General features: G+C 42.0%; 1 protein-coding gene across 1 annotated transcript in view; it reads left to right on the forward strand.

Annotated features, from left to right (window-relative positions):
• Positions 1-2,898: 2,898 nt before the first annotated feature.
• Positions 2,899-25,453, forward strand: part of hao1 (hydroxyacid oxidase (glycolate oxidase) 1) — a 61,395-nt gene continuing 38,840 nt past the window's right edge. The window contains exons 1-2 of the mRNA XM_072265529.1: positions 2,899-3,035; positions 7,394-7,545. Coding sequence (XP_072121630.1) covers positions 2,899-3,035; positions 7,394-7,545 — 289 coding nt within the window. The remainder of the gene's footprint in view (positions 3,036-7,393; positions 7,546-25,453) is intronic.

Here is a 25,453-nt window from a genome sequence, read left to right on the forward strand (position 1 = left end):
GGGGCTGGCTGAGTTTACAACCCTCCACAGCCTCTTGTGATCCTGTACATTGGAGCCTCCATATCAGTCAGCATAGTGTTCACTGTCCGTCTGTAGAAACTTGCAAGAGTTTTTGAACAGATTTGGAACATCACCAAACTCCTGACCAAGTGGAGCCACTGAATTGCCTTGTTTGTGATCGTATTCATGTCTTGGGCCCAGAATAGATTCTCTGAGATGTTGACACCTGGAAGCTTCTTGCTGCTCACCATTGCCTTCAATGAGGGTCATACTGAGGTTGAGAGTGGGGTTGTTGCTGCAGCATCACTCAACCAACCTACATTCTGTATGCAGATTAGTTGCCCACTACTTGGGCCGTGCCTTAAAACTGGGAAATCTGTGATTTCGAACTGGCATCCCATTGATCTCAGAGCTGGCCCTCATTGAGCAATCTCCACCCTCCAGACACACATGCAACCCTTGTTGAATCACTCTTACATCTTGACAAGAACATAACATACTGTAAGTTTAAAAATAAATCTTGCTGACAATCTCCCACCCCAGTTAGCCCCAGGAGACCACATGAAGTCTAATGGGTCAGTACAGATTTCCACGGGTGTTTCCAGGCTGCAAACCATGCCCAGTTAGACTGTCGGGTTAGACCTGTTGTAACTACAGTCCCATCAAATCAATGGTGAGAGATGACTCTTAACAGAACAGTAACACAGTTATTTCAATATTTGAAGTCTGCGTGACTGTTTTAAATGTTTACATATTTTAAAGACACTTAAACTAATTGCAATGTTTATAACAATGCCTGAGTACATAGAATATCAGAACTACTCACAAGCAGTCAATTTAACTGATAGCTTCAACTTCAGAATCAGAATCCAGTTTCTTATCACTGATGTGTTATGACATTTGATGTTCTGTGGTAGCAGTACTGTGCAGGACACAGAAAGAAATTACTATAAGTTACAATAAAAAATAAAATATTTAAATAATGCAAGTGAGGTAGGGTTCATGGACCATTCAGAAATCTGCTGGTGGAGGAGAACAAGCTGTTCCTAAAATGTTGATTGTGTGTCTTCAGGCTTCTGTAGCTCCACCATGATGGTGGCATGTCCCCCAGTTAGTGAGTGTCCTTAATGATAGATGCCGCATTCTTAAGGCAGCACCTTTTGAGGATGTCCTCGATGTGGGGGGGGGGGTGTGTTTATGATGGAGCTGTCCTGAGTCTTCAACCCTTTGCAGCCTTTTGAGATCCTGGGCGTTGGAGCCTCCATACGAGGCTTCGATGCAACCAGTCAGAATGCCCACCGCCACACACCTGAAGAAATTTGCAGGAGGCTTCAGTGACCTTCCAAACGTCCATGCCTTAAAACTGGAAAATTAGTTATTTAGTACTGTCATCTAATGATTCCAGAGCTGTTCCCCATCGTGATTGACACCCTCCAGGCAAACACGTATTCCTTATTGAATCACTTGCATTTTGGCAAGAATATAACAAATTGTAGGTCTAAAAAAATTATATCATGATTACATTTCCTATTACAGTTAACTCTCCCCGGCAAAGTCCGATGGGCTGGTGCAAACCTCCACGGGTTTTTCAGCTCCCGAGCTGGGAAACCTGCTTACTTGGACTGTGTCAGGTTAGACCAGGTGTAAGTACTACAATACCATCCAAGTTGAGAGAGAAAAATAGCTTCTCACAGAACAGAATTCAAGTGTGACTGTTTTAAGTATGTAAATATTTTTAGATACATTTTCAATAATTGCAATATTTTCTAATAATCTCTGAAGATATTTAAATTTAGAACTATTACCAGCATTCAATTTGAGAGGTAGCAGGTGATCCAGGGTGCAGGCCATCACTGGCTGCCAACGTCATTCCATGTGGAACCATATCTCGCTGATTGCTTGATAACCAGGCTCCCATGGATGAGTACAGAAGAACCAAGTAATTCAAAGTCATATGACCTGTGGGATTTTTAGTCAAAGAAAGTTCCACTCCAATGACACCAACCAGAAGCAAATTAGCTTAGCTTCTCTTTCGGTTTTCTTTGTGCAGCAGTCTCCAGCATGGTGCATGTTTGCTTTCGGATCAAGCTGGTGCTGATGAATAAGGTAGCAAAATCAATTTAGCGCTTATGCAGGAGCTGCCTTGCTCTCTGTTGTCACTGACATATTCATCTTTTCTCTCCCCACAGCCTCTCCTGGCTTCCCTTCCCCTACAAGCTTCAGTTAAGATAGCAAAATTTGGGCAACCAAGATCAGCACAGGTATTTAAGATATCATCGATGTAAATAGCAGCCTAGAATGGGGTGTGAGCAGATATTGAATGATGATCTCCTTTCCCAAGGCCAGGTACTGACAACCTTCTGGACAAGATGCTCATGGACGTGTGAGGTCCACTGCCTCTCTTCAAAGAGGGACATGGGAATTCCCCAAGCATTCTGATCAAAAGGCAACTTACATCATCAAAAAATAATCAGGACAGCTGGTTTCTGGTTAAAAAGAAAAATTCAGATATTCCCAAACATATGATTGGGTTTATTTATTCTTCCATTTTTATTGTTTAACACTAAAACAAACCAATGCCCATTCTTAAGCAAAAACCATCCCTTAAGTCTACTTTCTCCATTATCCTGTGTATTTGTAGAGTGCTGCTGAGCGTAAAGTCCACCAGCATGCGATGAAATACCGTGTTATTTTGTAGTGTCCACTGTGTGGCAGAATGCAAGATTTTTGCTGGTTTTATAATTCCCCATGTATAAATCCCATTTGTGCATTGATTACCACAGGAATCCCACTGTTGTCCTGCGAGTTAAATGTTAACTGCACGGATAAACAAAGTGCAATGCCATGCAATTACTGACTGACTGCATTTGACTTCTGCTCAAGTCAGAAGTAGAAATAATGTCCAGCAATCCAGTGTGCATTCATGATTTTGAAAAACATGCGAAAGATGTCCTACCCAAAGCAGTCTATGATTATTACTCTTCAGGAGCAGATGACCAACAGACCTTAAGGGATAATACTGCTGCTTTCTCCAGGTAATTTTGAAGTAGGAGTACATACAACATATTCATAAAGGATAGTTTTTCACTCTATTTGGAAAAATGTTGCTTGTTAATCTATAACAATTTTCTAAATCTGCAAACATCAGGAACCATTTGTGTTTTGTATTCTAACAGTAAATCTGCAAATCATTTTTTAGAAGCTCATTTGGATGAACATTACTGCTTTTGTTGAAGTGCTATTTATGAATAATATTACTCAGTCTGCTTTCTTAACATGAGCTTAGGCTATTATTGTAGCTAGCTTAATGCTATACCATATTGGCTATAGAGAAACTTTATGTGAAGGTGATGAGAGGGAAGATTCATACCCTGGGTTATTTGCACCAGTTTACAGCTCTGATCTTAGAATGCAATTTTGATTTGCGTAGTTTGAACTTGCAAGGAGAGAGCAGAACGGAAATCTGGGCCCAGACATTGGGTTGCTGTATAATGCTCAGTTTTTTTCTGCTGCATGATTCATTTCCAATTTCCCCATTGATCCTCACAAATTTTTATCGATGCACTATGGAAATTTCCTATCTGGGTGCATAGTGGCTTGTTATAGTAACTGCGACCACAAGAAACTGCACAGAGTTGTGGAAACAGCTCAGGACATCCCAGAAAGCAGCCTCCTCTCTTTGGACTGTGTCTATACCTCCCACCGCCTCAGTAAAGCAGATACAAAAGTCTGAAAGCATGTACCACCAGGCTCGAGAAGCTTTTATCCTGCTGTTATAAGGCCACTAAATAGTTTCCTGGTGCGATAAGTCAGACTCTTAACCTCACTATTGATGTCATTATGATCTTGCAAGTTATCATTTACCTGCACTTTCTCTGCAGCTATATTGCTCATTGCTACTCTTTGTCCTTTTACTACCTCAGTACAGTGCGTAATGATCTGATCTGAATAAACAGTTGCTTTTCACTCGATCTCAGTACTTGTGAGCAATAAACCCATTCCAATGAAAATAGCCAAGTACTTCATCGAATGCACAAGCTCTCTGATTTTTACTTTGGATATGAGTCTTTGATGGTTCATCGCAGGAAGGAATCCGGATTTGAGCAGTGGGAGCCCGATGATGAATATAGTGCGTCTGGCAGATACCTCCACTTTTTCAAACTTCTGTGGCTCACACATATGAAGTCTGTTTATGTGGGATTTAAAAGTCTCCTAGCTGAATAGATCCAAGTTAGTACTGAGAATCCACTGTGAGTAGTTCCATCTTAATCTAAGTACTTAATTGTCTTTCTTTTGGGATCCCAATGCCATCTGCCACACCAAAGAGCATCTACCTATGATGCTTCCAAACAGGACTTGATTGACCTGCCTCACCATTATACCTTTACAAAACTGATTGACCTCTCCCTGATCAATAACACACTGTGACCATCACCTTCACCCCCAACAAGTGATCCTACACTTTTTCCAGATAACCAAGCATATCACACAGTCCACACCTTCCATAACTATTAAGCTTTCTCTTAATTCCCCAACCAAGCCCACCCACACCACATCCTATCTCCTGACGAACACACCTTACTGTTCCCTGGTCTGACTTCCAGTGCCTCACCCTCTCCTCATTCCTTATCCCAAACTTCTTTAGCCTCGGTCGTCTCTTCCCTCTCAGCCTGTGGACTTAACTTCATGAAGAAATGGTCTTAACTGTGCAGCTCCTGCTGCTTGGGACCTTGAGTATTTAAAGGGAAATAAATAACTGTTCATGACAATCAACTGAGCGGTTTATATAACCTAGCATAATTCGCTCTGGAATCACGATTATTCCCCTCTCAATATTCTTTTCACTTCCCATTGTTTCAATCTGCTTCACATCTCAGATTCTGAATTTCACAATGGCTGTTCTGCCATTGGTCGTACTGCTGCCAGTCCTGACGGCCCAACCTCACCTCTCATGTTGCTTTGCCCTGGGTGGGTATCTTGTTTCCTTGCTTGGCATGGACTTGCTATGATCCAGTGAATCCTGAACGCTGTCACTCTGGCAGAACTTATGTAGTCGGAAATAAGTTTGATTGCTATCATCAAGCGCCAGAGAACTGTTTCATTCACCACCTCCAATATTGATGGGGAAAAGGAGAGCACAAGGATAGCCCATTTAGTGTTAGTGACCAAAGACATATTTCTATCCCTTTTTCCTTATTGCTGACTACTGCCCTACTAATACCCCTGATTACTTATTATTGCTTCCTTTAAACCAATTCATACTGGCTCACTTTTCTAATCTTGGATGAAAAAGCACAATTAAAATTATAACAATAGAAATAATTAAAGCCTAAATAGAAGATAGAGGGGAATGATTTAAAGTGGGCCTGAGGTGCAAGTTATTAATAAAGAAGGAGGTGACTAAGTGGAATAAGCTGCCTGAGAATCTGAATGAGGCAGGTGCAATTACAACACTTAAAAGTCGTTTGAACGGATTGATGAACAGGAAAGGTTTAGAGGTACAGTATGCAGGTCAACTGCAGGCACATGATACTGGCAAAGAAAGACGCTATGGTCAGCACGGATGAGTTGGGCCGAAGTGTTATAGAACTCTGTGACTCTAACTCCCTTGTTCCAGGAAAAAGAGGAGGTCGACAAGAATGGTCCCAGGAACGAAAGGGTTAACATACGAGGAGTGTTTGATAACTCTAGGCCTGTACTCTCTGGAGTTTAGAAGAATGAGGGGGGATCTCATTGAAACCTACCGAATATAGAAAGGCCTAAACAGAGTGAATGTGGAGAGGATGTTCCCTATAGTGGGGGAGTCTAGCACCAGAGGGCAATGTCTCAGAATACAGGGACATCCATTTAGAATGGAGATGAGGAGGAATTTCTTTAGCTAGAGGGTAGAGAGTCTGTGGAATACATTGCCACAGACAGGATTGCAAGGCTTGATGGAATGGCAGAGCAGACTCAATGGACAAATGGCCTAATTTTGCTCTTATATCTTATGGTCTTATGGACCAACGCTGCTGAGAGAGTTTGCGATTACCTTCCAATTCAGGAACTGCAGTGGAGAGCAGGGTTCATTACTCTGCCTGCCTGTGACTGTTTACTCTCTCTTAACGGCTCGTGGAATTGATCAACCGAAGTCCGTAAGCTTGTCAGTGCTCAGGAACCAATTTGTATTCTGTTACGTTAATGTGTCTGCAGATACACATCTCGTCCTTATATTGGTTTATAGATTTTACCAGATGTTTGCTGCAGTTTAGATGTGTTTAACTTAACAGATCTTTTTAAGTGCTTGCTCACATCACTCCACTGTTGGCAGAAGTTAGTAACTCCTTTTTCCAGCATCAACATTACCAGTTGGGCCAGAAGCAGCATCATTAACAGAGAGAAAGCAATTAGGGGTTCACTGAGGTGGTTGACTTCCGTTGTGTACAAGGGGTCATTGAATGCAAACACGTAAACATTAAGACACCAGAAGCAGAGCATTTGTTAACAGGAAGTAAATTAGTCCGCTGGTCAGTGATCCTTAGAAAATCATATGGTTGCAAACCAGTTGTTTCCCTGTCTTCATCACACAGCAAGCAGCCATTATTTTACACTATTTATCATCATTATTATTAATTATTACACCTATATTTGACTAGTAATTAGAAGTATTAATCATTACATATTAGTATTACCCTATAACTATTTATATCAAAAAGGTTAGAATTAAATCATCTCTGCATAACTGCGTCTCAGCCTGATCCTTGGATCACCAGAATGTTCAGCAAACACATTTTTCTACTTCTTGCATGATTTCAGACAGGTTAGATTGGTGATATTGATATAGTCTACAGACTCTTGTGTTGTGGCAGTGTCATGAATGTTGGAGAACTTCACCACCCAGAGGTCCACACCTGGAAGAAGTTCAGGAGGAGCTGCCCATTTGTCAAGAAAGGGACAGAGAAGAAAAAGGTCTCAGTAAAATTTCCAAACCGAGCTTCTAAGTTTGACTCGATAGCTTCGTCTGTCTATGTCCCTATAACAGTTACACACATGCTCTACAGCAATCATCCTTACTGGTACATTTCCACACTGTCACAAAAGAAGAGCTAAAACACAGACCCAACTGTGTGCAAAAGCCTGATAAGGCAGGCTTGAATCAAACCAAAATTAGATTAAAGGTCAAGGCTTAAAAAGGTTATTACACTCTATATTAGCAGAGACAACTTTCATCATCTTCTAGTTTTTACATTCTATCTGTTCCCTCAAGACACTCCCTCAATGTTGAGACTATTACTCATTGACAACTTTATCCTGTGCAATTGGATTTAGGTGGCTTCTTCCCAACCCTTGGTGCTGCTGGGAAGGACACTGGAGAGCAGAGACTATTTCTAACTCACCTGTCTGCATTTTTCAGATGGCAAATCTGCCCACGTGTTCTTAGGGATGTGTCAAGCGTGGACTTATCTGCAACTATCTTGGGGCAGAGAATTAGCATGCCAATTTGTGTTTCTGCTACAGCTATGCAACGGATGGCACATCCAGAAGGAGAAGTGGCAACAGTGAAAGGTAACTGATATTGTTGCCAATACATTAATATTCAAAATAGTGAAAGGTAATTGATGTTGCTGCCAATACATTAATTTTCATTTTCATTACTACTTTCCACATTAAACAAATCTCTCTTTCATTTTCAATTATCCGATTGAAATATTTGAAGTTGGTTACTTGGAGTTTCTTCAAAGTTGCAGTGAAGTGCAATTCACTTGGAAGTGAGCAAACTAGCTTGGAAGATCCATCAACTTCAAGCACATAAATTAAAATTCCTTGGTGAGTTTACACCAAACACGTCTAGTTGTGGGCCTTGGAGCAGTCCTTTAAGAATTTATCCATTTTCTTTTCCAACAGTGTTTAAAAATTCATAAACATTGCTCAACTTTCTTGACTCAAGGCAAATGATATTTCTTTGATAATATTCAGATGACTGAGCAGGACCTTGAGAAAAAGTTATTCCTTAAAATGAGCACAATTTCCAACACATGGTGCCCACAGTAGACACCTACCTCACAGTACAAGGTTTGTGTTAACACTTCATGTCTATAGTACTTTGTGTTATCCTTAAGGAAGTGCTTGTGTGTCAGTCATAATTGGAGGCTATAGCCTCCCGTGTCAGATTTCATGAGTTAAAATTCTAGGGATTCTACCTTCCATGAAACCTATAGGTAAAATCTGGTGGCATTAACTTCCACCAAAGTAATGCTGTATATGAAGCAGAGACTTGCAATTCTGCCTTGGAGTCAAAAATCAACAGAAAACCAGATGTGGAAGGGGAGAGTAGTAAGGATGAGGAAAGAATTATGTAACAGCAGAAAATAGACTAGAGATGGTTCTGGTCTTGACTATAAACACTTCAGTAAGACTTCATTACCATTAATATCTCATTGACAATGAAAATTAACTCCTATTAGCGTGATTTCTTATTCCATATGGTCAAAAGAAATATTGGAGAACTAAAATATATGTCAATCATTTAACTTTTTTTCTTTCCTTCAGATTTCTCTTATAAATTCAGCTCCCAGCACTCTTAGTTTGTTTTCTATACTTGGCTTGACTTCAAGCTTTTTCCTGGCACTTTCTGATTCAGATATTACTCAGCTAAGAATCATTCAATGAGAAGATATTCATCGTGTTCACACAGATTTCAGCGATACTGTAGAGCAGAGGTTCCCAACATTTTTTTTATGCTATGGAGCCTTACCATTAGCAAAGTGGTCCGTGAACCCCAGGTTGGGAACCCCTGCAGAAATTGAGATGATCCCTGGGTATTTTGCTGACAGCAGACTGCAATAGAACAGAAACGGCTGGATGTACTCTGCATGACAAGCAGCGTCTGTGGAGGGAAAAGGAATTGTTGGCATTTTGGGTTGAGTCCATGTATCTGCATTTGCATCTCTCCGTTAAAGATGATGATGTCCGTGAGTCACTGTAAGACTTCCACGAATCAACAACTGTCACAAACTGGGATCAGATCAAGTATAACATTTGTAATTTTCCTTCTCACCATGGATCTGTTCTACAGTGGTGAGCTATGTCCATTTCTCTGTATTATCTGTACAAAAATGCATTTTAGAATTGTAGAGTCAGACAGCAATACAGTATAGCACAGATGCAGGACCTTTGCTCCATTAAGTCCATGCTGACTATGGTTTCCACCCAGATATCTCCAACTTCCTGCCTTTGGCCCAGGTCCCCAAAGCCTGGGATCATTGGGATCTCTTCTGGGGAAGGTATGACCTGTAGAAAAAGGATGGGTTACACTTCAACCTGAGGGGGTCCAATATTCTTAAGGGCAGGTTGGCTGGAGTTGTTCAGGTGGGTTTAAGCTAACTTGGCTGAGGGATGGGAACTGGAGTGATAGTGCTGAAAAAGAGGTAGTTGGTTTACAAACAGAGGCAATGCATAGTGAGACTCCTAGCAAGGAGGGGTTGATGAGAGGGCGAAATTGCAGTCAACAGGATGAGTTGCAACTTAAAAGGTGGACAAAATCGAGAAGGGTGAATACAGTACTGGAAGTGTTATATTTGAATGCATGCAGTATACTGAATATGGTAGATGAACTTGTAGCACAGTTACAGATTGGCAGCTATGATGCTGTAGCCATCATTGAATCATGGATGAAAGAAGGTTGTAGCTGGGTGCTTATTGTCCAAGGATACACATTGTATTGAAAGGACTAGCAGGAAGGCAGAGGGGGTGGCGTGGCTCTGTTGGTAAAAAGTCAAATCAAATCATTAGAAAGAGGTGACATGGGGTTGGAAGGTATTGAATCATTGTGAATAGATCTAAAGGGCTGCAAGAGTAAAAAGACCCTGATGGGAGTTACATACATACCTCCAGACAGTAGTAAGGACGTGGTCTACAAATTAGAATGAGAGATAGAAAATATATGCCTAAAGGGCAATGTTACAATAGTCATGGGAGATTTCATTATGCAGGTAGATTGGGAAAATCAGGTTGGTGCTAGATAACAGGAGGGGGATTTTCTAGAATGCCTATGAGGTGGCTTTTTAGAGCAACTCTTGGTTGAGCCAACTAGGGGATCAGCTATTCTGGATCGGGTTTTGTACAATGATCTGGAATTGATTTGAGAGCAAAAAGTGAAAGAACCCATAGGGCCAAGTGATCATAATATGATCAAATTCACCCTGAATTTTGAGAAGGGGAAGCTGAAGTCAGATATATCAATACTACAGTGGAGTAAGGGAATTACAGAGGTGTGAGAGAAGAATTAGCCAGATTTGATTGGAAAAGAACACTGGCAGAAATGACGGCAGAGCAGCAATGGCTGGAATTTCTGGAAGCAATTCAGAAGGCACAGGATATATACATCCCAAAGAGGAAGAAGTATTCTAAAGGCAAGATGACACAACTGTGGCTAACAAGAGAAGTCAACGCCAATATAAAAGCCAAAGAGGGCATATAATACAGCAAAAATTAGTGGTAAGTTAGAGGACTGGAAAACTTATAAAAACGAACATAAGGCAACTAAAAAGTCATTTAGAAGGAAAAGATAGAATACAAAAGTAAGCGAGCCAATAATATTAAAGAGGATACCATAAGTTTCTTCAGGTTCAAAGAATAAAAAAGATGTGAGAATGGATATTGAACCGTTGGAAAATGATGCTGGAGAGGTAGTAATGGGAGACAAGGAAATAGTGGATGAACTGATTAAGTATTTTGCATTAGTCTTCACTGTGGAAGACACCAGCTGTATGGTGGAATTTTCGGGTTTCAGGGGTCATGAAATGTGTGAAGTTACCTTAACTGGACAGAAGGTTCTTGGAAAACTGAAAGGTCTGAAGGGACATAGGTCACATGGACCAGATGGTGCACATCGCAGGGTTCTGGAAGAGGTGGCTGAAGAGATTGTGGAGGCATTAGTAATGATCTTTCAAGAATCACGAGAGTCTGGAATGGCTCCAGAAGACTGGAAAATTGCAAATGTCACTCCAGTCTTCAAGAAGGGAGGGGGCAGAAGAAAGGAAATTATAGGCATGTTAGCCTGACCTTAGTGGTTGGGAAGGTGTTGGAGTCGATTGTTAAGGATGTGGTTTTGGGGTACTTGGAAGCACATGATAAAATAGGCCATAGTCAGCATGGTTTCCTCAAGGGAAAATCTTCCCTGACAAATTTGTTGGAATTCTTTGAAGAAATAACAAGCAGTATAGACACAGGAGAATTGGTTGATGTTGTATATTTGGATTTTCAGAAGGCCTTTAACAAGCTATGAGCCCATGGTATTACAGGGAAGACCCTAGCATCGATAGAGCAGTGGCTGACTGGCAGGAGGCAAAGAATGGGAATAAAGGGAGTCTTTTCTGGTTGGCTGCCAGTGACTAGCAGTATTCCACAGGGGTTTATGTTGGAACCAATTCTTTTTATGTTATATGGCAAGGATTTAGATGATGGAATTGATGGCTTTGTTGCAAGGTTTGCAGATGATATGAAGATAGCTGGGGGGGCAGGTAGTTTTGAGAAAGGAGAGAGACTACAGATGGATCTAGACAGATTAGGAGAATCGGCAAGTAAGTGGCAGATGACATATATTGTTGGGAAGTGCGTGGTCATGCAATTTGGTAGAAGTTATAAAAAGTCGACTATTTTCTAAGTGGAGAGAAAACACAAAAAAACTGAGGTGCAAAGGACCTTGGGAGCTCTTGCACAGGATTTCCTAAAGGTTAATTTGCAGGTTGAGTCTGTGATGAGGAAGACAAATGCGATGTTCGCATTTATTTCAACAGGACTAGAATATAACAGCAAGGATGTAATGTTGAGAATTTATAAAACACTGGTGAGACCTCACTTAGAGTATTGTGAACAGTTTTGTGCCTCCTAGTAAGGATGCACTGAATAATGGAGAGAGTTCAAAGGAGGTTCACGAAAATGGTTCCAGGTTTGCACAGTTTGTCAGATGAAGAGTGTTTGTTGGCTCTGGGCCTGTATTCACTGGAATTCAGAAGAATGAGATGTAACCTCATGGAAACCTATCAAATGGTGAAAGGCCTTGACAGAGTGGATATGGAAAGGATGTTTCTTATGGTGGGAGAGTCTAAGACCTGAGGACACAGCCTCAGAATAGAGGGGCATCCTTTTGGAATGGAGATGAGGAGGAATTTCTTTAGCTAGAGAGTGGTGAATCTGTGGAATTCATTGCCACAGGCATCTGTGGAAGCTAAGCCCTTATGAATATTTAAGACAGAGGTTGATAGGTTCTTGATTGGTCAGGGCATGAAGGGATATGGGGAGAAAGCAGGAGATTGGGGCTGAGAGGAAAAATGGATCAGCCATGATGAAATGGCAGAGCAGACCCAATGGGCCACGTGGCCTAATTCTACTCCTATATCTTATGATCTTATTAAGCCCTTTAACTCCATATGCTATTTAAGTGCTTCTTAAATGGCACTATTGTACCTGCCTCAACTACTTCCTGTGGCATCTTGTTCCACTTAGTCATCACCCTCTGCATGAAAATCTTGCCCCTCAGGTCGCTTTTAAATCTTTCCTGACTCACCCTATGTCACAACCACGGATTCAGCAGCGCAGTAGATACGGGCAATTGCGCTTGCAAATTTTCACGTGTCAGGTAATTATTATTTGTGATAGTATTTAACTCCATTCTTGTTGTGGTAGTGCTTGTCAAGACTTGGACAGAGCATAGCAACGCTTCGCTGCTGTTGGTATTTGGCCTTCCTTGAGATATTAGACTTTCAAATCAACTGACTCTGAAGACTAGCGGTATTCGTTTAATGTTTAGATATTCTTTTCAGCCACAGTGTAGGCTTCATTTTCCTTTGAGGGTTTTAGTTAATGGCCCTGTTTGGCCCTAGCATTTATTGTTTTATTTTCCCTTTAACACTGTTCGCATTAAAGTCTGTGAACTATCGACCTGCTTCAGTGTCTCTCACTCCACACTTGGGCCATATCCAAACCGTGGTGACACCCTAAACCAATGACTCCTGGTTTTAGACTCCCCTATCCTGGTGAAAAGACTATTACCATTCACCATATTCATACCTCTCAAAATGTTATATATTTCAATATGGTTGCCCCTCATTCTCCTCTGCTCCATGGAATGAAGACTTAGCCTAACCAACCTCTCTATATAACTCAGGCCTTGTAGTCCTGGCAACATAGTTGTGAATCTTTTCCGCACTCTTTCCAGTTTAACAACTTCCTTTCTGTACATTGTATTCCAAGTGTGGCCTCCCCAGTGACTTGTGTTGCAACTGCAACATAATGTCCCAATTCCCAACTCTGACAGATGAAGCCCAGCATACCAAATGCCTTTTTCACCATTTTGTCTACCTGTGATATTGATTTCAATAAATTATGCTCATGTACTCCTAGACACCCTGTTCTATTACACTCCCTGTTGCCCTACAGGTGATTGTGCAAGTACTTCACTGGTTTGACTTTACAAAATGCATCACCTCACATTTATCTGTATTGAAATCCATTTGCCACTCCATGGTCCACTTCCCTAACTCATCAAGAAACCCAGTAAACTGCAATAATCTTCTTCACTATCAACAACACCTCCTAATTTTGTCATCCTCAAACTTACTGATCAAGCTTCGTGCATTTTATATCAATGACAACTAAGAAGGTCCCAACACTGGCAACTGAGGTACACCAGTAGTTATCAGCCTCCATTCTGAGAAACAATCTTCAACTACTACCTTCTTCATCCTATCTTCAAACCAATTTTGAATACTTCCAATTAGTTCTCCCTGGGTTCCATGGGACCTAACCTTCCAGACCAGCCTACCATGTGGGACTTTCTCAAAGGCCTTGCTAAAGTTCAAATAGACCACCACCACTGCCCTGCCCTCATCTACTTTTTTGGTTTCCTCATTTTCAGTGGGATGATGGGTTTCCTCTGTGAACTGATATGAATGGCAGTACGTGAACTTACGAACAATACAAAACAGGGGGCAAGAGTAGACAATGCGACCCCTCAAGCCAGTCCTACCATTCATTATGATCATAGCTGATCTACCTTAGGCCTCAGCTCTGCTTCTGCGCCGGTTTGCCATTGCCCTCCATTCAGTGATCTTTCAAAAGTTTAACTACTTTCTTGTCAATGATCTAGCCTTTCAGGAATTTGCCACCTCCTGCAAGGAACCACCTTAGCCTATTTTATCAAGAAGCACCTAACCTCAGACTATTTCTGAAATGTTACATCTGTATTTCCTTAAAATGTTGTCGGCTTGGTGGTTGAATACGGATGAACATTATTAGCCTCATCATTATTTCGACAGTGAATTCTGTCCCAGTGCAGGCTCTCTCTGCAGTACGTTCGTTGGTCATTTGAAATGGGAAATATAAAAAATGAAAAACAAATCACATTATCTCTGCAGGGGAATAGAGAGAACCCTAGGGAGGAAATTGGTAAAACAGATTAAAGTGTTGGAAGTACAAAGAGGGCCTGAGGGATGAACACCCACAAAATACTAAGCATGATAATAAAACATTCATACAGTATTGTGACAGCAAAATAGTGCACCAGGGAGTAAAACCTTGAAAATCTTAAATTGGCTGCAAAATTAAAGGTAAAATAATTAAAATCCCAAAGGAATATTGTTCAGAAGTGTTTTTATGCAACAATAATACTGATTTGACTTACTCTTTTGTAGTATATCCAGCAGGGCAATTGATTTTGAGCTCAGTGGGTTTGATTTGAAGGATATTATGTCTGCGATCCAATGGTCCTAAAGAGAAAATTTGCAGAAAATCCACGAAAAACATATGGAGGCTGGTGCATCACAGAATGAGCACATGAAAAGGGCAGCAATACTGACCCTGCAAATTACAAGCCAATGCCAAGCATTAATAGAGTCATAGAGTCTTAGAGCAATGTAGCACAGATTCGTTCTATTCGGCTCAGGAATCCATTCTAGCTATGGTGCACCTATCCACGAACTTCTTAAATGAAAGCTTTCTAGCTGTCTCAACAAGTTTGTTTGGCAGCTCGTTCCATAATTTTCCCCTCAAGTCCCTTTTAACTCTTTCCTGTCTCACCTTAAGTCTATGCCCCCTAGATTTGGACTCCCCTACCAGGGTGAAAAGACTGTTATCGTCCACCTTATCTCTGTCTCTCATAATTTTGAACATTTCTATTCTCTCATTCCTTTCATTTTCCTACGTTCCAAGGAATAAAGTCCTAGCCTGGCCAACCTCTCCCTATAACTCAGGCCTTCTGGTCATTGTAAATCTTTTCTGCATTCTTTCCTGTTTAACCTTGTCTTTTCTATAACAGGGTGATCAAAAGTGTACACGGTATTCCGAGTGCCAGCCACTTATATAACTACACAGAATTTCCCAACTCCTATACTCATTGCTAGGACTGATGAAGGCCAGCAGGCAAAATAACTTTTACACCATCCTATCAACTGGTGAGACCACTTGCAATGAACTATGCACTTGTGCTCCTGTTCCACAATGTTCCATAACATGCCCTCGTGCATTGCCATTCATAGCATAAATCTATACTGGTTTGACTTTCCAAAGTGCATCATTTCACAATTATCCATATATGAGGAGGGTGCTTAAAAACCTACTGCACAGAGTACAGGTCAGGTATGCTCCAAAGGACAAGAATGGCAAGGTAAGAGAACCTTAGATGTTGAGAGAGGTGATGAATTTAGTCAAGAAGAAAATGGCAAAGTATGTAAAGCTTAGGAAGGTAGAATCAAACAAAGCCCTTGAGGATTATAAAGAAGCCAGAAAAGAACTTAAGAACGGAATTAGAAAAGCCAGGAGAGGCCATGAAAAGTCCTTGGCATGTAGAATTAAAGAGAATCCCAAAGTATTCTATACCTACATCAAGAGCAGAAAGGATTGCCAGGGAGAGGGTAGGTCCACTCAAGCATAAGGGGGAAACATTTGCTTGGATGTAGAAGACGTGGAAGATGGGGTGAGCTTCTTAGTGAGTACTTTACATCAGTATTTACCAAAGAGAAGAATGTGGAGGATAGGAAGATCAGTGCTGAGTATTATTGATATGCTAGGGCATTTTAAAGTAAAGGAGGAGTTTGTTGTGTTGGGTCACTTGAAGAGCATAAAATTGGATGAGTCCCAAGGGCCTGTTGGGGTATACCTCGGGTTATTGAGAGAGGTAAGAGAAGATATTTCAGGTCCTTGACCAATATCTCTCTAGCCACAGACAATGTCCTGGAGGACTGGTGAGCAGCTAATGTTTTTCCATTATTCAGGAGAGAACCAGGATTAATCCTGGAAACTATAGACTGGCGAGTTTCACATTACTGGTAGGGAAGTTACTGGAGAGAGTTATTAGGGATAGGATTTATGAGCATTTTTGAGAACCTTGGCCTAACTAGTAAGTGCCAGCATGGCTTTGTGTGGGGCAGGTTGTGTCTTGCTAACTTGATTTAGATTTTTGATGAAGTCACGAGGGTGATTGATGAAGGCAGAGATGTGCATATTGTTTACATGGATTTTAGTAAGGCATTTGAGAAGGTCCTTCATGGGAGCTTCATCCAGAAGACGAAGATACATGAAATCTATGGTGACTTGGCCATTTGGGTTCAGAACTGGCTTGCCCATAGAAGGCAGAGGGTAGGGGTCAAAGGGACTTATTTTAGTTGGAGGACTGTGATTAGTGGTGTTCTGCAGCGATCTATACTGAGTCCTCTTCTGTTTGTGGTGTATATCAATGACCTGGATGAAAATGCAGATGGATAGGCAGATTAATAAGTGGTTGGGTTAGTAAATTTGTAGATGATACGAAGATTAATGTGTTGTGGATTACATAGAAAACTGGCAAAGACTCTTAACAGTATTGGTGAGCAGAGGGATCTTGGGTCCAAGTTCATATCTCCCTGAAAGTGGATGCACAGATTGATTCAGTGTTTAAGAAGGCATATGGCACGCTTACCCTTATTAGTTGATGCACTGAGTTCAAAAGTCAGGATGTTATTTTGCAGCTTTATAAAACTCTCATTAGACTGCATCTGGAGTATTGCATACTGTTCTGGTCACCCTGTTATAGGAAGGATAGCGATACTTTGGAGCGGGTGCAGAAGAGGTTTACCGGGATGTTACCTGGATTAGAGGGCATGTGCTGTAACATGAGGTTGGACAAACTTGGGTTATTTTCTCTGGAGCATCGGAGGTTGAGGGGAGATCTTATAGAGGTTTATAAGATTATAAGGCATAAGATATAGGAGTAGGATTAGGCCATTTGGCCTATCGAGTCTGCTCCACCATTTCAGTATGGCTGATCCAATTTTCCTCTCAGCCCCAGTCTCCTGCTTTCCCCCCATATTCCTTCATGCCCTGACCAATCAAGGATCTATTAACCTCTGCCTTAATTATACATAAAGTCTTGGCCTCGACAGCTGCCTGTGGCAAGGAATTCCACTGATTCACCACTTTAAAGAAATTCCTCCTCATCTCCATTCCAAAAGGACACCCTTCTATTATGGGAGGCATAGATAGATTAGACAGACGGTATCTTTTTCTCTGAGGGTTGAAATGTCTAATGCCAGAGAGCATACATTTAAGCTGAGAGGGAGTAATTTCAAAGAAGACATGAGGACAAGTTTCTTACAGAGAGAAAGGCGAGTGCCTGGAATGTGGAAGAGGCAGATACATGAGAGAGCTTTAAGAGATATTTAGATAGACAGATGATATGAGGGAAATGGAAGGATATAGGTATTATCTAGGCAGAGGAGATTAGTTGGGTTGCCCATTTGATAGTAAAGGGAAGAGGGCACATCCTGGATGGTATGGTTCTTCATAATGGACGTTGCCTTCCTGAGGCATCACCTTTTGAAGATGTCCGTGGTAGTGGGAAGGCTATTGCCCATCATGGAGACTGCTTGGTTTACAACACTCCACAGCTGTTTTTCCCTGATCCCGTGCAGTGTCCCTCCATAACAGACAGTAATACAACCAGTTAGAATGCTTACCACACTACAACCGTATTAACTTGCCGGAGTCTTTCATGACATACTGGTCGGCTATATTTCATTAGGAGCCTGAGGAGATCATATGATGGGCCCAGTATAGAAGTTCAGAGATGTTTACACCCAGAAGCTTGAAGCTGTTCACCTTTCAACTACTGACCCCTCAATAAGAGCTGCTGTGTATTCTGATTTCCCCTTCCTGAAGTCTACAGTCAATTCCTTGGTCTTACTGATGCTGAGTGTAAGGTTGTTGCCGAGACACCACTCAGCCAGCTGATCTGTCTCACCACATTACACCTCCTTGCCACCATCTGAGTTTCTGCCAACAACAGTGCTGTCATCTGTGAATTTATAGACACTGTTTGAGCTGTGCCTAGCCACACAGTTGTGAATGGAGAGAGGGAGAGTAGAGCAATGGGCTAAGCAGGCATCCTTGTGTGTGCCGGTGTTGATTGCCAGTGAGGAGGAGATCTTATTTCTGACTGCACTGACGGTGGTCTCCCAGTGAGAAAGTTTAGAATCCAGTTGCAGAGAGAGGCACAGAGGCCCAGGTTTTGAAGCTCTGAAGGTGATGCATTTTTACACTTGCTGTTACTTTGGTTTGCTTATTTAACATTCTCATCTGGCTTAGTGCAACAGTGCCTCCTCTGATTTAAAACCAAAATGACTCTTGAATCCCTCAACACTTCAATGGTTCAATGGTTTCATTTTCTATCAGAGAATATATTCAGTACAGAACCTGAAATCCTTACTCTTCGTAAACATTCATGAAACAGAAGAAAATCTCAAAGAGTGAATGACAAAAAAAACATTAGAATCCCAAAGCTCCCTCTTCCCCCTCCAATGCATAAACGGCAGAAAAGCATCAACCCTGCCCCTTCTACTCCCCCACTTATTTCAGCAGGAAGCATCAGTGCCTACCACCCACCAAGCAAGCAATAGTAAAGCCCCCAAAGAGATATTATGAACTGCAGTTCAACAAAAACTATTGTTCACCCAACAATTCGACATGCCACAGAACCTCTCGCTCTCTCTCTCACTAACAAGTCACAGAGAAGTGTAGCCCCCTTCCACAGTGAGAGGAGAGACCACCAAAAACAAACAGCTTACTGTTATGATGTTACAGTCACTTGAATTACAAATGCACAAGGGCCGTGATCAGATTTGGAAGTGGATACAATGGAGTGATTTTCCTCTCTGTGGATTGCACATTGCATTGAAATTGCAAGAGGTTTAATATCGCAATTGAAGGAAAGCGTTCAGCAGACTAAAATTGTTAAACGAGTTTGTCTTTAAGATCTCCATCTGTTGTCATGAAACCATTTTTTCTGGTGTGCAGATTACATGCAAATGATGGTGGGTGGGAATCTGGGGTGGGTAATTCATGTGCCCAACGTCCATGTGGCATTGACCATCAGTGATAGTTGCCTGAGGCAGGTATCAGAGTGGTCATCGCTCCCAAAGGGTAAATAAGAGGTTCCTACCTTCAAGATAGATCATGCTTGGAACATTTTGGTGGGCTGCAGCAGAACTTGTCTATTGGGTTCTCCAGTGACCCATCTAAAGTAGGCCTTTTAATTAACACAGTAACTGGTCTGCACACTCTGAGTAAGGACTGCTGTGAAATGGAGTCCTGCACTATTTGGGAACCGTGCATTCAATCAGAGTAAATGAGACAAATGGCATATTTAACTGTGACAGCAGGGTATTAAACCTTTATGGCAACAGGGAAAATTTACAAGGGTGTTGCTAGGACTGGAGGACCTGAGTTATAAGGAAAGATTGAATAGGTTAAGACTTCATTTCTTGGATCATAGAAAATTGAGAGGAGATTTGATAGAGGTATACAAAATTTTGAGGAGTATAGATAGGGTAAATGTACGCAGGCTTTTTCCACTGAGGTTGGGTGGGATTACAGTTCATGTGGTTAAGGGTGAAAGGTGAAAAGTTTAAGAGGAACATGAAGGGAAATTCCTTCACTCAGAGGGTTGTGAGAGTGTGGAACGAGCTGCCAGTGCAAGTGGTGCATGTGAGCTCAATTTCAACGTTTAAGAGAAGTTTGGATAGGTACATGGATGGTAGGGGAATGGAGGGCTATGGTCCGGGTATGGTTCAGCACAGACTAGATGGGCCAAAGGGCCTGTTTCTGTACTTTCCTAAGACCCTATGACTCTAAGTCTTTCTGAGCCATAGAGAGGGAGAATTCACATTGCTGTGGTGTCCTTCACTCTGGAACGGCTAAAATATTTTGACAGGCAATGAAGCACTTCTCAAGTGTGATCACAGTTGTATTACAGGAAATTAGCAGCTACTTTGGGCTCAGCAAGGTCCCATGAAAAACAATGTATTGATCCCAGGTAAATATTAACCATAATATTGGAGATAACTCAGTAGAGTCTTCCATCCTCCTGAGATAACAAGATGGCCTGTGGTTAAATGTTTTATTCCAAGGCCAGCAGGTCTAAAGTGCAGCATACCTTGTGACTGCACCAGCAGTGTTTGTCTAGATTTATATCAGAAAATATTAGCACTGTATGTCGTTATGCAATGTTCATTTTAGTTTTGCCTAGAAAAATATACAGATATCTTGGCTATAAGTGTGTAACCCTGTGAGGTTGACTGTGCCTGGCCACTTTTCAATCACAAAAATAAATATCCTTTAGTAATTTAGTGGTTAAATACGATCTATTAAGTTTAATTCATAATTAATTACGGGCAGTTCTCCAAAGTACCTGTAATAATCTTCCTTGCAGTGCAATTTGGAAAGTGTGGGATAGTTAACCACAAGGGGGCAGTGAAGCACTGTGTACAATTGAATTTTAGCAAGTCAGGCAGCGTCTATGGAACAGAATACATAAATAGACAAGGCAGCCTGAAACATTGGCTGCTGAGTTCCTCCAACATTTTGTGTGTGTCGCTCAAGATTCCCAGAATCTCATGTGTACAATTGAATCTACCTGCTCAAATAATCTTTCAGCAGAGGATACTGTTTGTGCCTGTACAGACTGATTTTCTGTGCACCTGATTTCTTCAAGTATATCCTTGTTAGTGACTATTATTCACTATGTTACCTTTGTCTGTCCAGGCAGTACAGTCCACATTCTCAATAAATTAGTATACTTTTGAAAGGCTTGTCCCTGTTTACTTGCTTATGGGTTGTTGGAGTCACTGATAAATATGCTGTAGCTAAATTTTAATATTAGCTGTTTTAGAGTTACAATAGAAATACAACTTACTGCTGATCAGTGATTTGAGAATAGTCTGATGGGGTATTTGTAGACATTTGCCCTGGGCTCCTACTCTTTTGTCTCGAGACTAGTTTACTCAGATAGTTATGGTTCAAATGATTCGATTTGATTTCACAAAAATAATTGTTGTTCTAGTCATTAAACACTGTACCGTCCACATCTCGACCAAATAATTGGTCCTCAAAACCAGATTCATGCAACAGTAATTCCGAGCAAAGGGCCCGGTGAGATCAGCCTTTAGGTTTTAAAAGATGCACACAGTATGGAATCATTGTTGGGCTAAACACCAATCTAACAGAGAGGGTGAAATACCAAGGGATATTTGATAAAATAGAGCTGACGGCAAGATTTACGATTGGATGGGATTATGAAATCGGATTCAAAACATGCTTGAAATAGCCTTGCTGTGGTTACGCTTTGAATATTTACAAAGGGGATGGGGTAACTTACAGAGGTGGATGGCATCATGAGGACCATGGATAAGGTGAATGGCCGCAGTCTTTTCTTCCCCAGGGAAGGAGAGTCTGCAGCTAAAAGACATGGGTTTAAGTTGAGGGGGAAAAGATTTAAAAGGAACCTGAGTGGAGACGTTTTCACAAAGAGGGTGGTGAGTATAGGGAATGAGCTTCCACTGGAAACTATAGAGACGGCTACAACTGGAGTATTTAAAAGGCATTTAGACATGTAAAAAGGCTTAGAGGGATAAGGGCAAATGCGCTATCTTGGATAACATGGACGAGTTGAATCTAAGGGCCTGTTTCCATACTGTATAACTCACTGACTCTAATTGTGAAGTATTCCATGAGCCAGCAGACAATTGGGCAGAGGAATAACATGCAAGTTGTCATTTCCCTTTTTTATTCCCTTTATAAAGTATTCCTTGATGTTTTTAACAGTGATGACCTGACACAAGTGTATTAATGTGGCTGAAAATAAGCTTATCAAACAAACAAAAAAATTCACTGAAAGCTCCCAGTCTTCAGAATGACTTAAAAAAAACTGCACTCGCCCACTTTCCACTTGCATTGATGAAAACTTCAGTTTCCTAAACTATATATTTATTGATATGAAAAACATACCTAACAGGGCCTGTATATTTGAAGGGTTTCTTTCTAGTATTAGTGGAACCTTGGAAAGAGGATCAGGAGCTGGGACCACTTAGACCAGTGTATTAAAAAAAAAGCACACACACACACACACACACACACACACACACACACACACACACACACACACAACTTACTTTTGAGGGAATTAAACTCAAAAATATTCAGGTTTCAGAGCTAAAATGTTAATTATTTCTCTTTCCACAGATGCTGCCTGACGTGCCGGCATTTGCTGTTTATATCTTAGCTTTGAGTGAACTAAGTTTTGTTGAATATGTCCCAGATCTTAACATTGGTTCAGAAACTACAGTGAAAAATCCCGGACTAAAATGGAAATCTGGTATCAGACACCTGGACTGCATTCATTTTAACAATTTACCTCATCCAATTTACAATGGCCTTAAATTTACACATAAATTGACCATAAAGGACTATTTAAATTTATACTATCGATAGTCCAATTATTGGTCTTTTACTATGACACTAATTGCACATCACCTCCAGGAAGCTGGGCCCATTAAGAAAGGGATGAAAGCAAAGAGAAATTCTGCTTGCATGGACTTGGGTCAGCTCGAGAGAAATGTGTAACCAGCTGAAGTTTTTGTGCCACATAACATCCTTTATTTAGATAAGCTTTGCATTTAGCATAAAGTGATTTATTAACTTTATTATTTCAGCCACAGCTATTACAAGGACACAATTTAATCATGGAGGGCACAAAAGAAAAGCTGAAAGCTATTTTAAGACATGCAGATCACATAAACAATTTTTGAATAACTATGTCAGTTGTGGAAGAAAAATTGCACCGCTCACAATCCATATTCTGCAACTGTCTGCTTTAGGATACAATAGTAGCACGGTAGTTAGGTCTTCTGACTTCAGAATTTAAAGAAAAAAGAAAACCACTGTAAACCCACTTGTTGGTCCAAATTTATCAAGACTGAAGAATGCTGTACTTAAAATATTTGTTTTTAGGTTCAAGGTTGGTGTGTAAATGTATAGTGAGTCACTCTGAGTACAACATAACCACTTGAATTTATATAGCACCCTCTAGGTATCTAGGATCCAGGATCAACTTGATTCGCCATTTATATTTGCATGTATCAGGAAATTGCCGCAGGGTGTTGATGTGACATGCACAAAGGAACGATAATGTTCTGCTGTGTACATACATCTACTGATGCTTCTGGACACATCTTCAGTGGTGTTCCTGGAATCATCGGGTGTTTCAGGTCTTTCAACATCATACAACCTCCTCCAGGTGACCCAGCCGGGGCTGATCAGACCCCAGCTTGTGTCCAGATGGCTAGCTACTTATGACTCCATGGCTCCCCTCTTTTGAGCCACAGCCATCTTGAGGTCCTCTCTGCCGCATCAGTGGTACTGCGGATGGCTCTCCCCTTCCTCTCTCCCTCGATGCCCAAAATGCTGCAAGCTCTAACTAAGGAATGGGCTATGAGTCCCCTACAACCAACCTCCATTGGGAGACACTCGCTCTCCATCCAGCCTGCTGACAGTTGTTGACCAGTCCTGCGTACTTGGAGAGCTTCCTTTCAAAGGCCTCTTCCAAGCTATCTTCCCATGGGACTGTCAGCTCCAGCAGCACCACTTGCTTAGCAGACTCAGACACAAGGACAATGTCTGGTCACAGGGTGGTGGCGGCGATATGGTTGGGGAACTTCAGCTGCCGTTCGAGGTCCACCAACAGCTGCCAGTCCCTTGCAGAGGTCAGAATGCCTGCAGATATTCTTTCGACAGGTATTGGCTGCTCCCCAGCTCTGACAAAGGCAATGGTCTGCTTGGAGGGTTGGGACTGTTTTGCCCACTCAACTCCTGCACTGACGGCTTCAGCGATGGTCTTCAGGACCTGATCATGCCTCCACCTGTACCGTCCCTCACCAAGTGCCCTTGTGCAGTCGCTGAGGATGTGCTCCAGGGTTCCTCGCTTGGAGCACAGTGACTCTGCCTTGCCCTACGTGTGCAGGTTTGATGGGCTTGGAAGCACATCGTACACTGCCTGGATGAGAAATTGGATGCGGTGTGGTTCGGCTTTCCAAAGATCAGCCCAGGCCACTTTCCTCTCAACCACATTCTCCCATCTTGTCCAAGCACCCTGTCGCTTCATTCCCACTGCCTTGCAGGCTCTCGTCTCCTCTACTACTGCTCTCACCTCCTCCTGAACTAGACGACGCCTTTCCTTCCCTCTGGTGTCCATTTGGGGAGTTGGAAAGGATCCTCGCCCAACTAGGCCTCGTGTGACCACTCCCACCAGCCTCCTGTGACACAACCTTGCCTCTGCTTCCTGAACAGCTTCCTCTGCCCTCCACTTCCTGCCAGTACTTACTTGGATCCCTGCTCTAGCCACCTTCGGATCACTTGAGTTCCTATACTGCAGCACTTCTCTGGCTCCTGTTACCTTGAATTTTTCCTCCAAGGATTTGAAGGGCAGTTGCAGTTTGTTGTGGTGTCCATAGAGTGCGATGCTGCTCAGGCTCTTTGGCAGCCCCAGCCATCTCCTGAGGCGGTTGCTAACCCTCCTCTCTAAGGTTTCGACTGTTGAGATCGGAACTGCATAGATGAGGAGGGGCCACAAGATTCTGAGAAGAATGCCATGCTGATACACCCAGGCTTTAAACTTCCCAGGTAGGTCAGATTTGTCCACAGATTTCAGCCAGCCATCCAACTCGGTGCAGGTTGCCTGAATGGGTGTCGTGTCCCTTAAAGAGCTGTCAAAAACTTTGCCTATGCTCTTGACTGGCTTTTCTGTGATGGTTGGGATGGCTGTGCCTGCGATGCTGAACCGGAACTTGTTCTCCACCTTCCCTTTCCTCAACACCATCGACCTTGATTTGGCAGGTTTGAAACGCATCCGCGACCACTCCACCAGCTTTTCGAGCCCTTGCAGAATCCACCGGCAGCCTGGGACTGATTCTGTGGTGACTGTGAGGTCATCCATGAATGCCCCGATAGGTGGTTGCTGTCCAGTGGAATTCATTCTGGGTCCTCTGCACTCTGGTTCAGCAGACTTAGTGAGCATGTTCATGGCTAGGGAGAACAGTGTCACTGAGATAGTGCACGCTGTGATGATGCCGATCTCCACCTTGTGCCAGGTTGATGTAATTGCTCCTGAAGA

This window comes from Mobula birostris, chromosome 8, assembly GCF_030028105.1.
Source record: "Mobula birostris isolate sMobBir1 chromosome 8, sMobBir1.hap1, whole genome shotgun sequence".
Lineage (NCBI taxonomy): Eukaryota > Metazoa > Chordata > Chondrichthyes > Myliobatiformes > Myliobatidae > Mobula > Mobula birostris.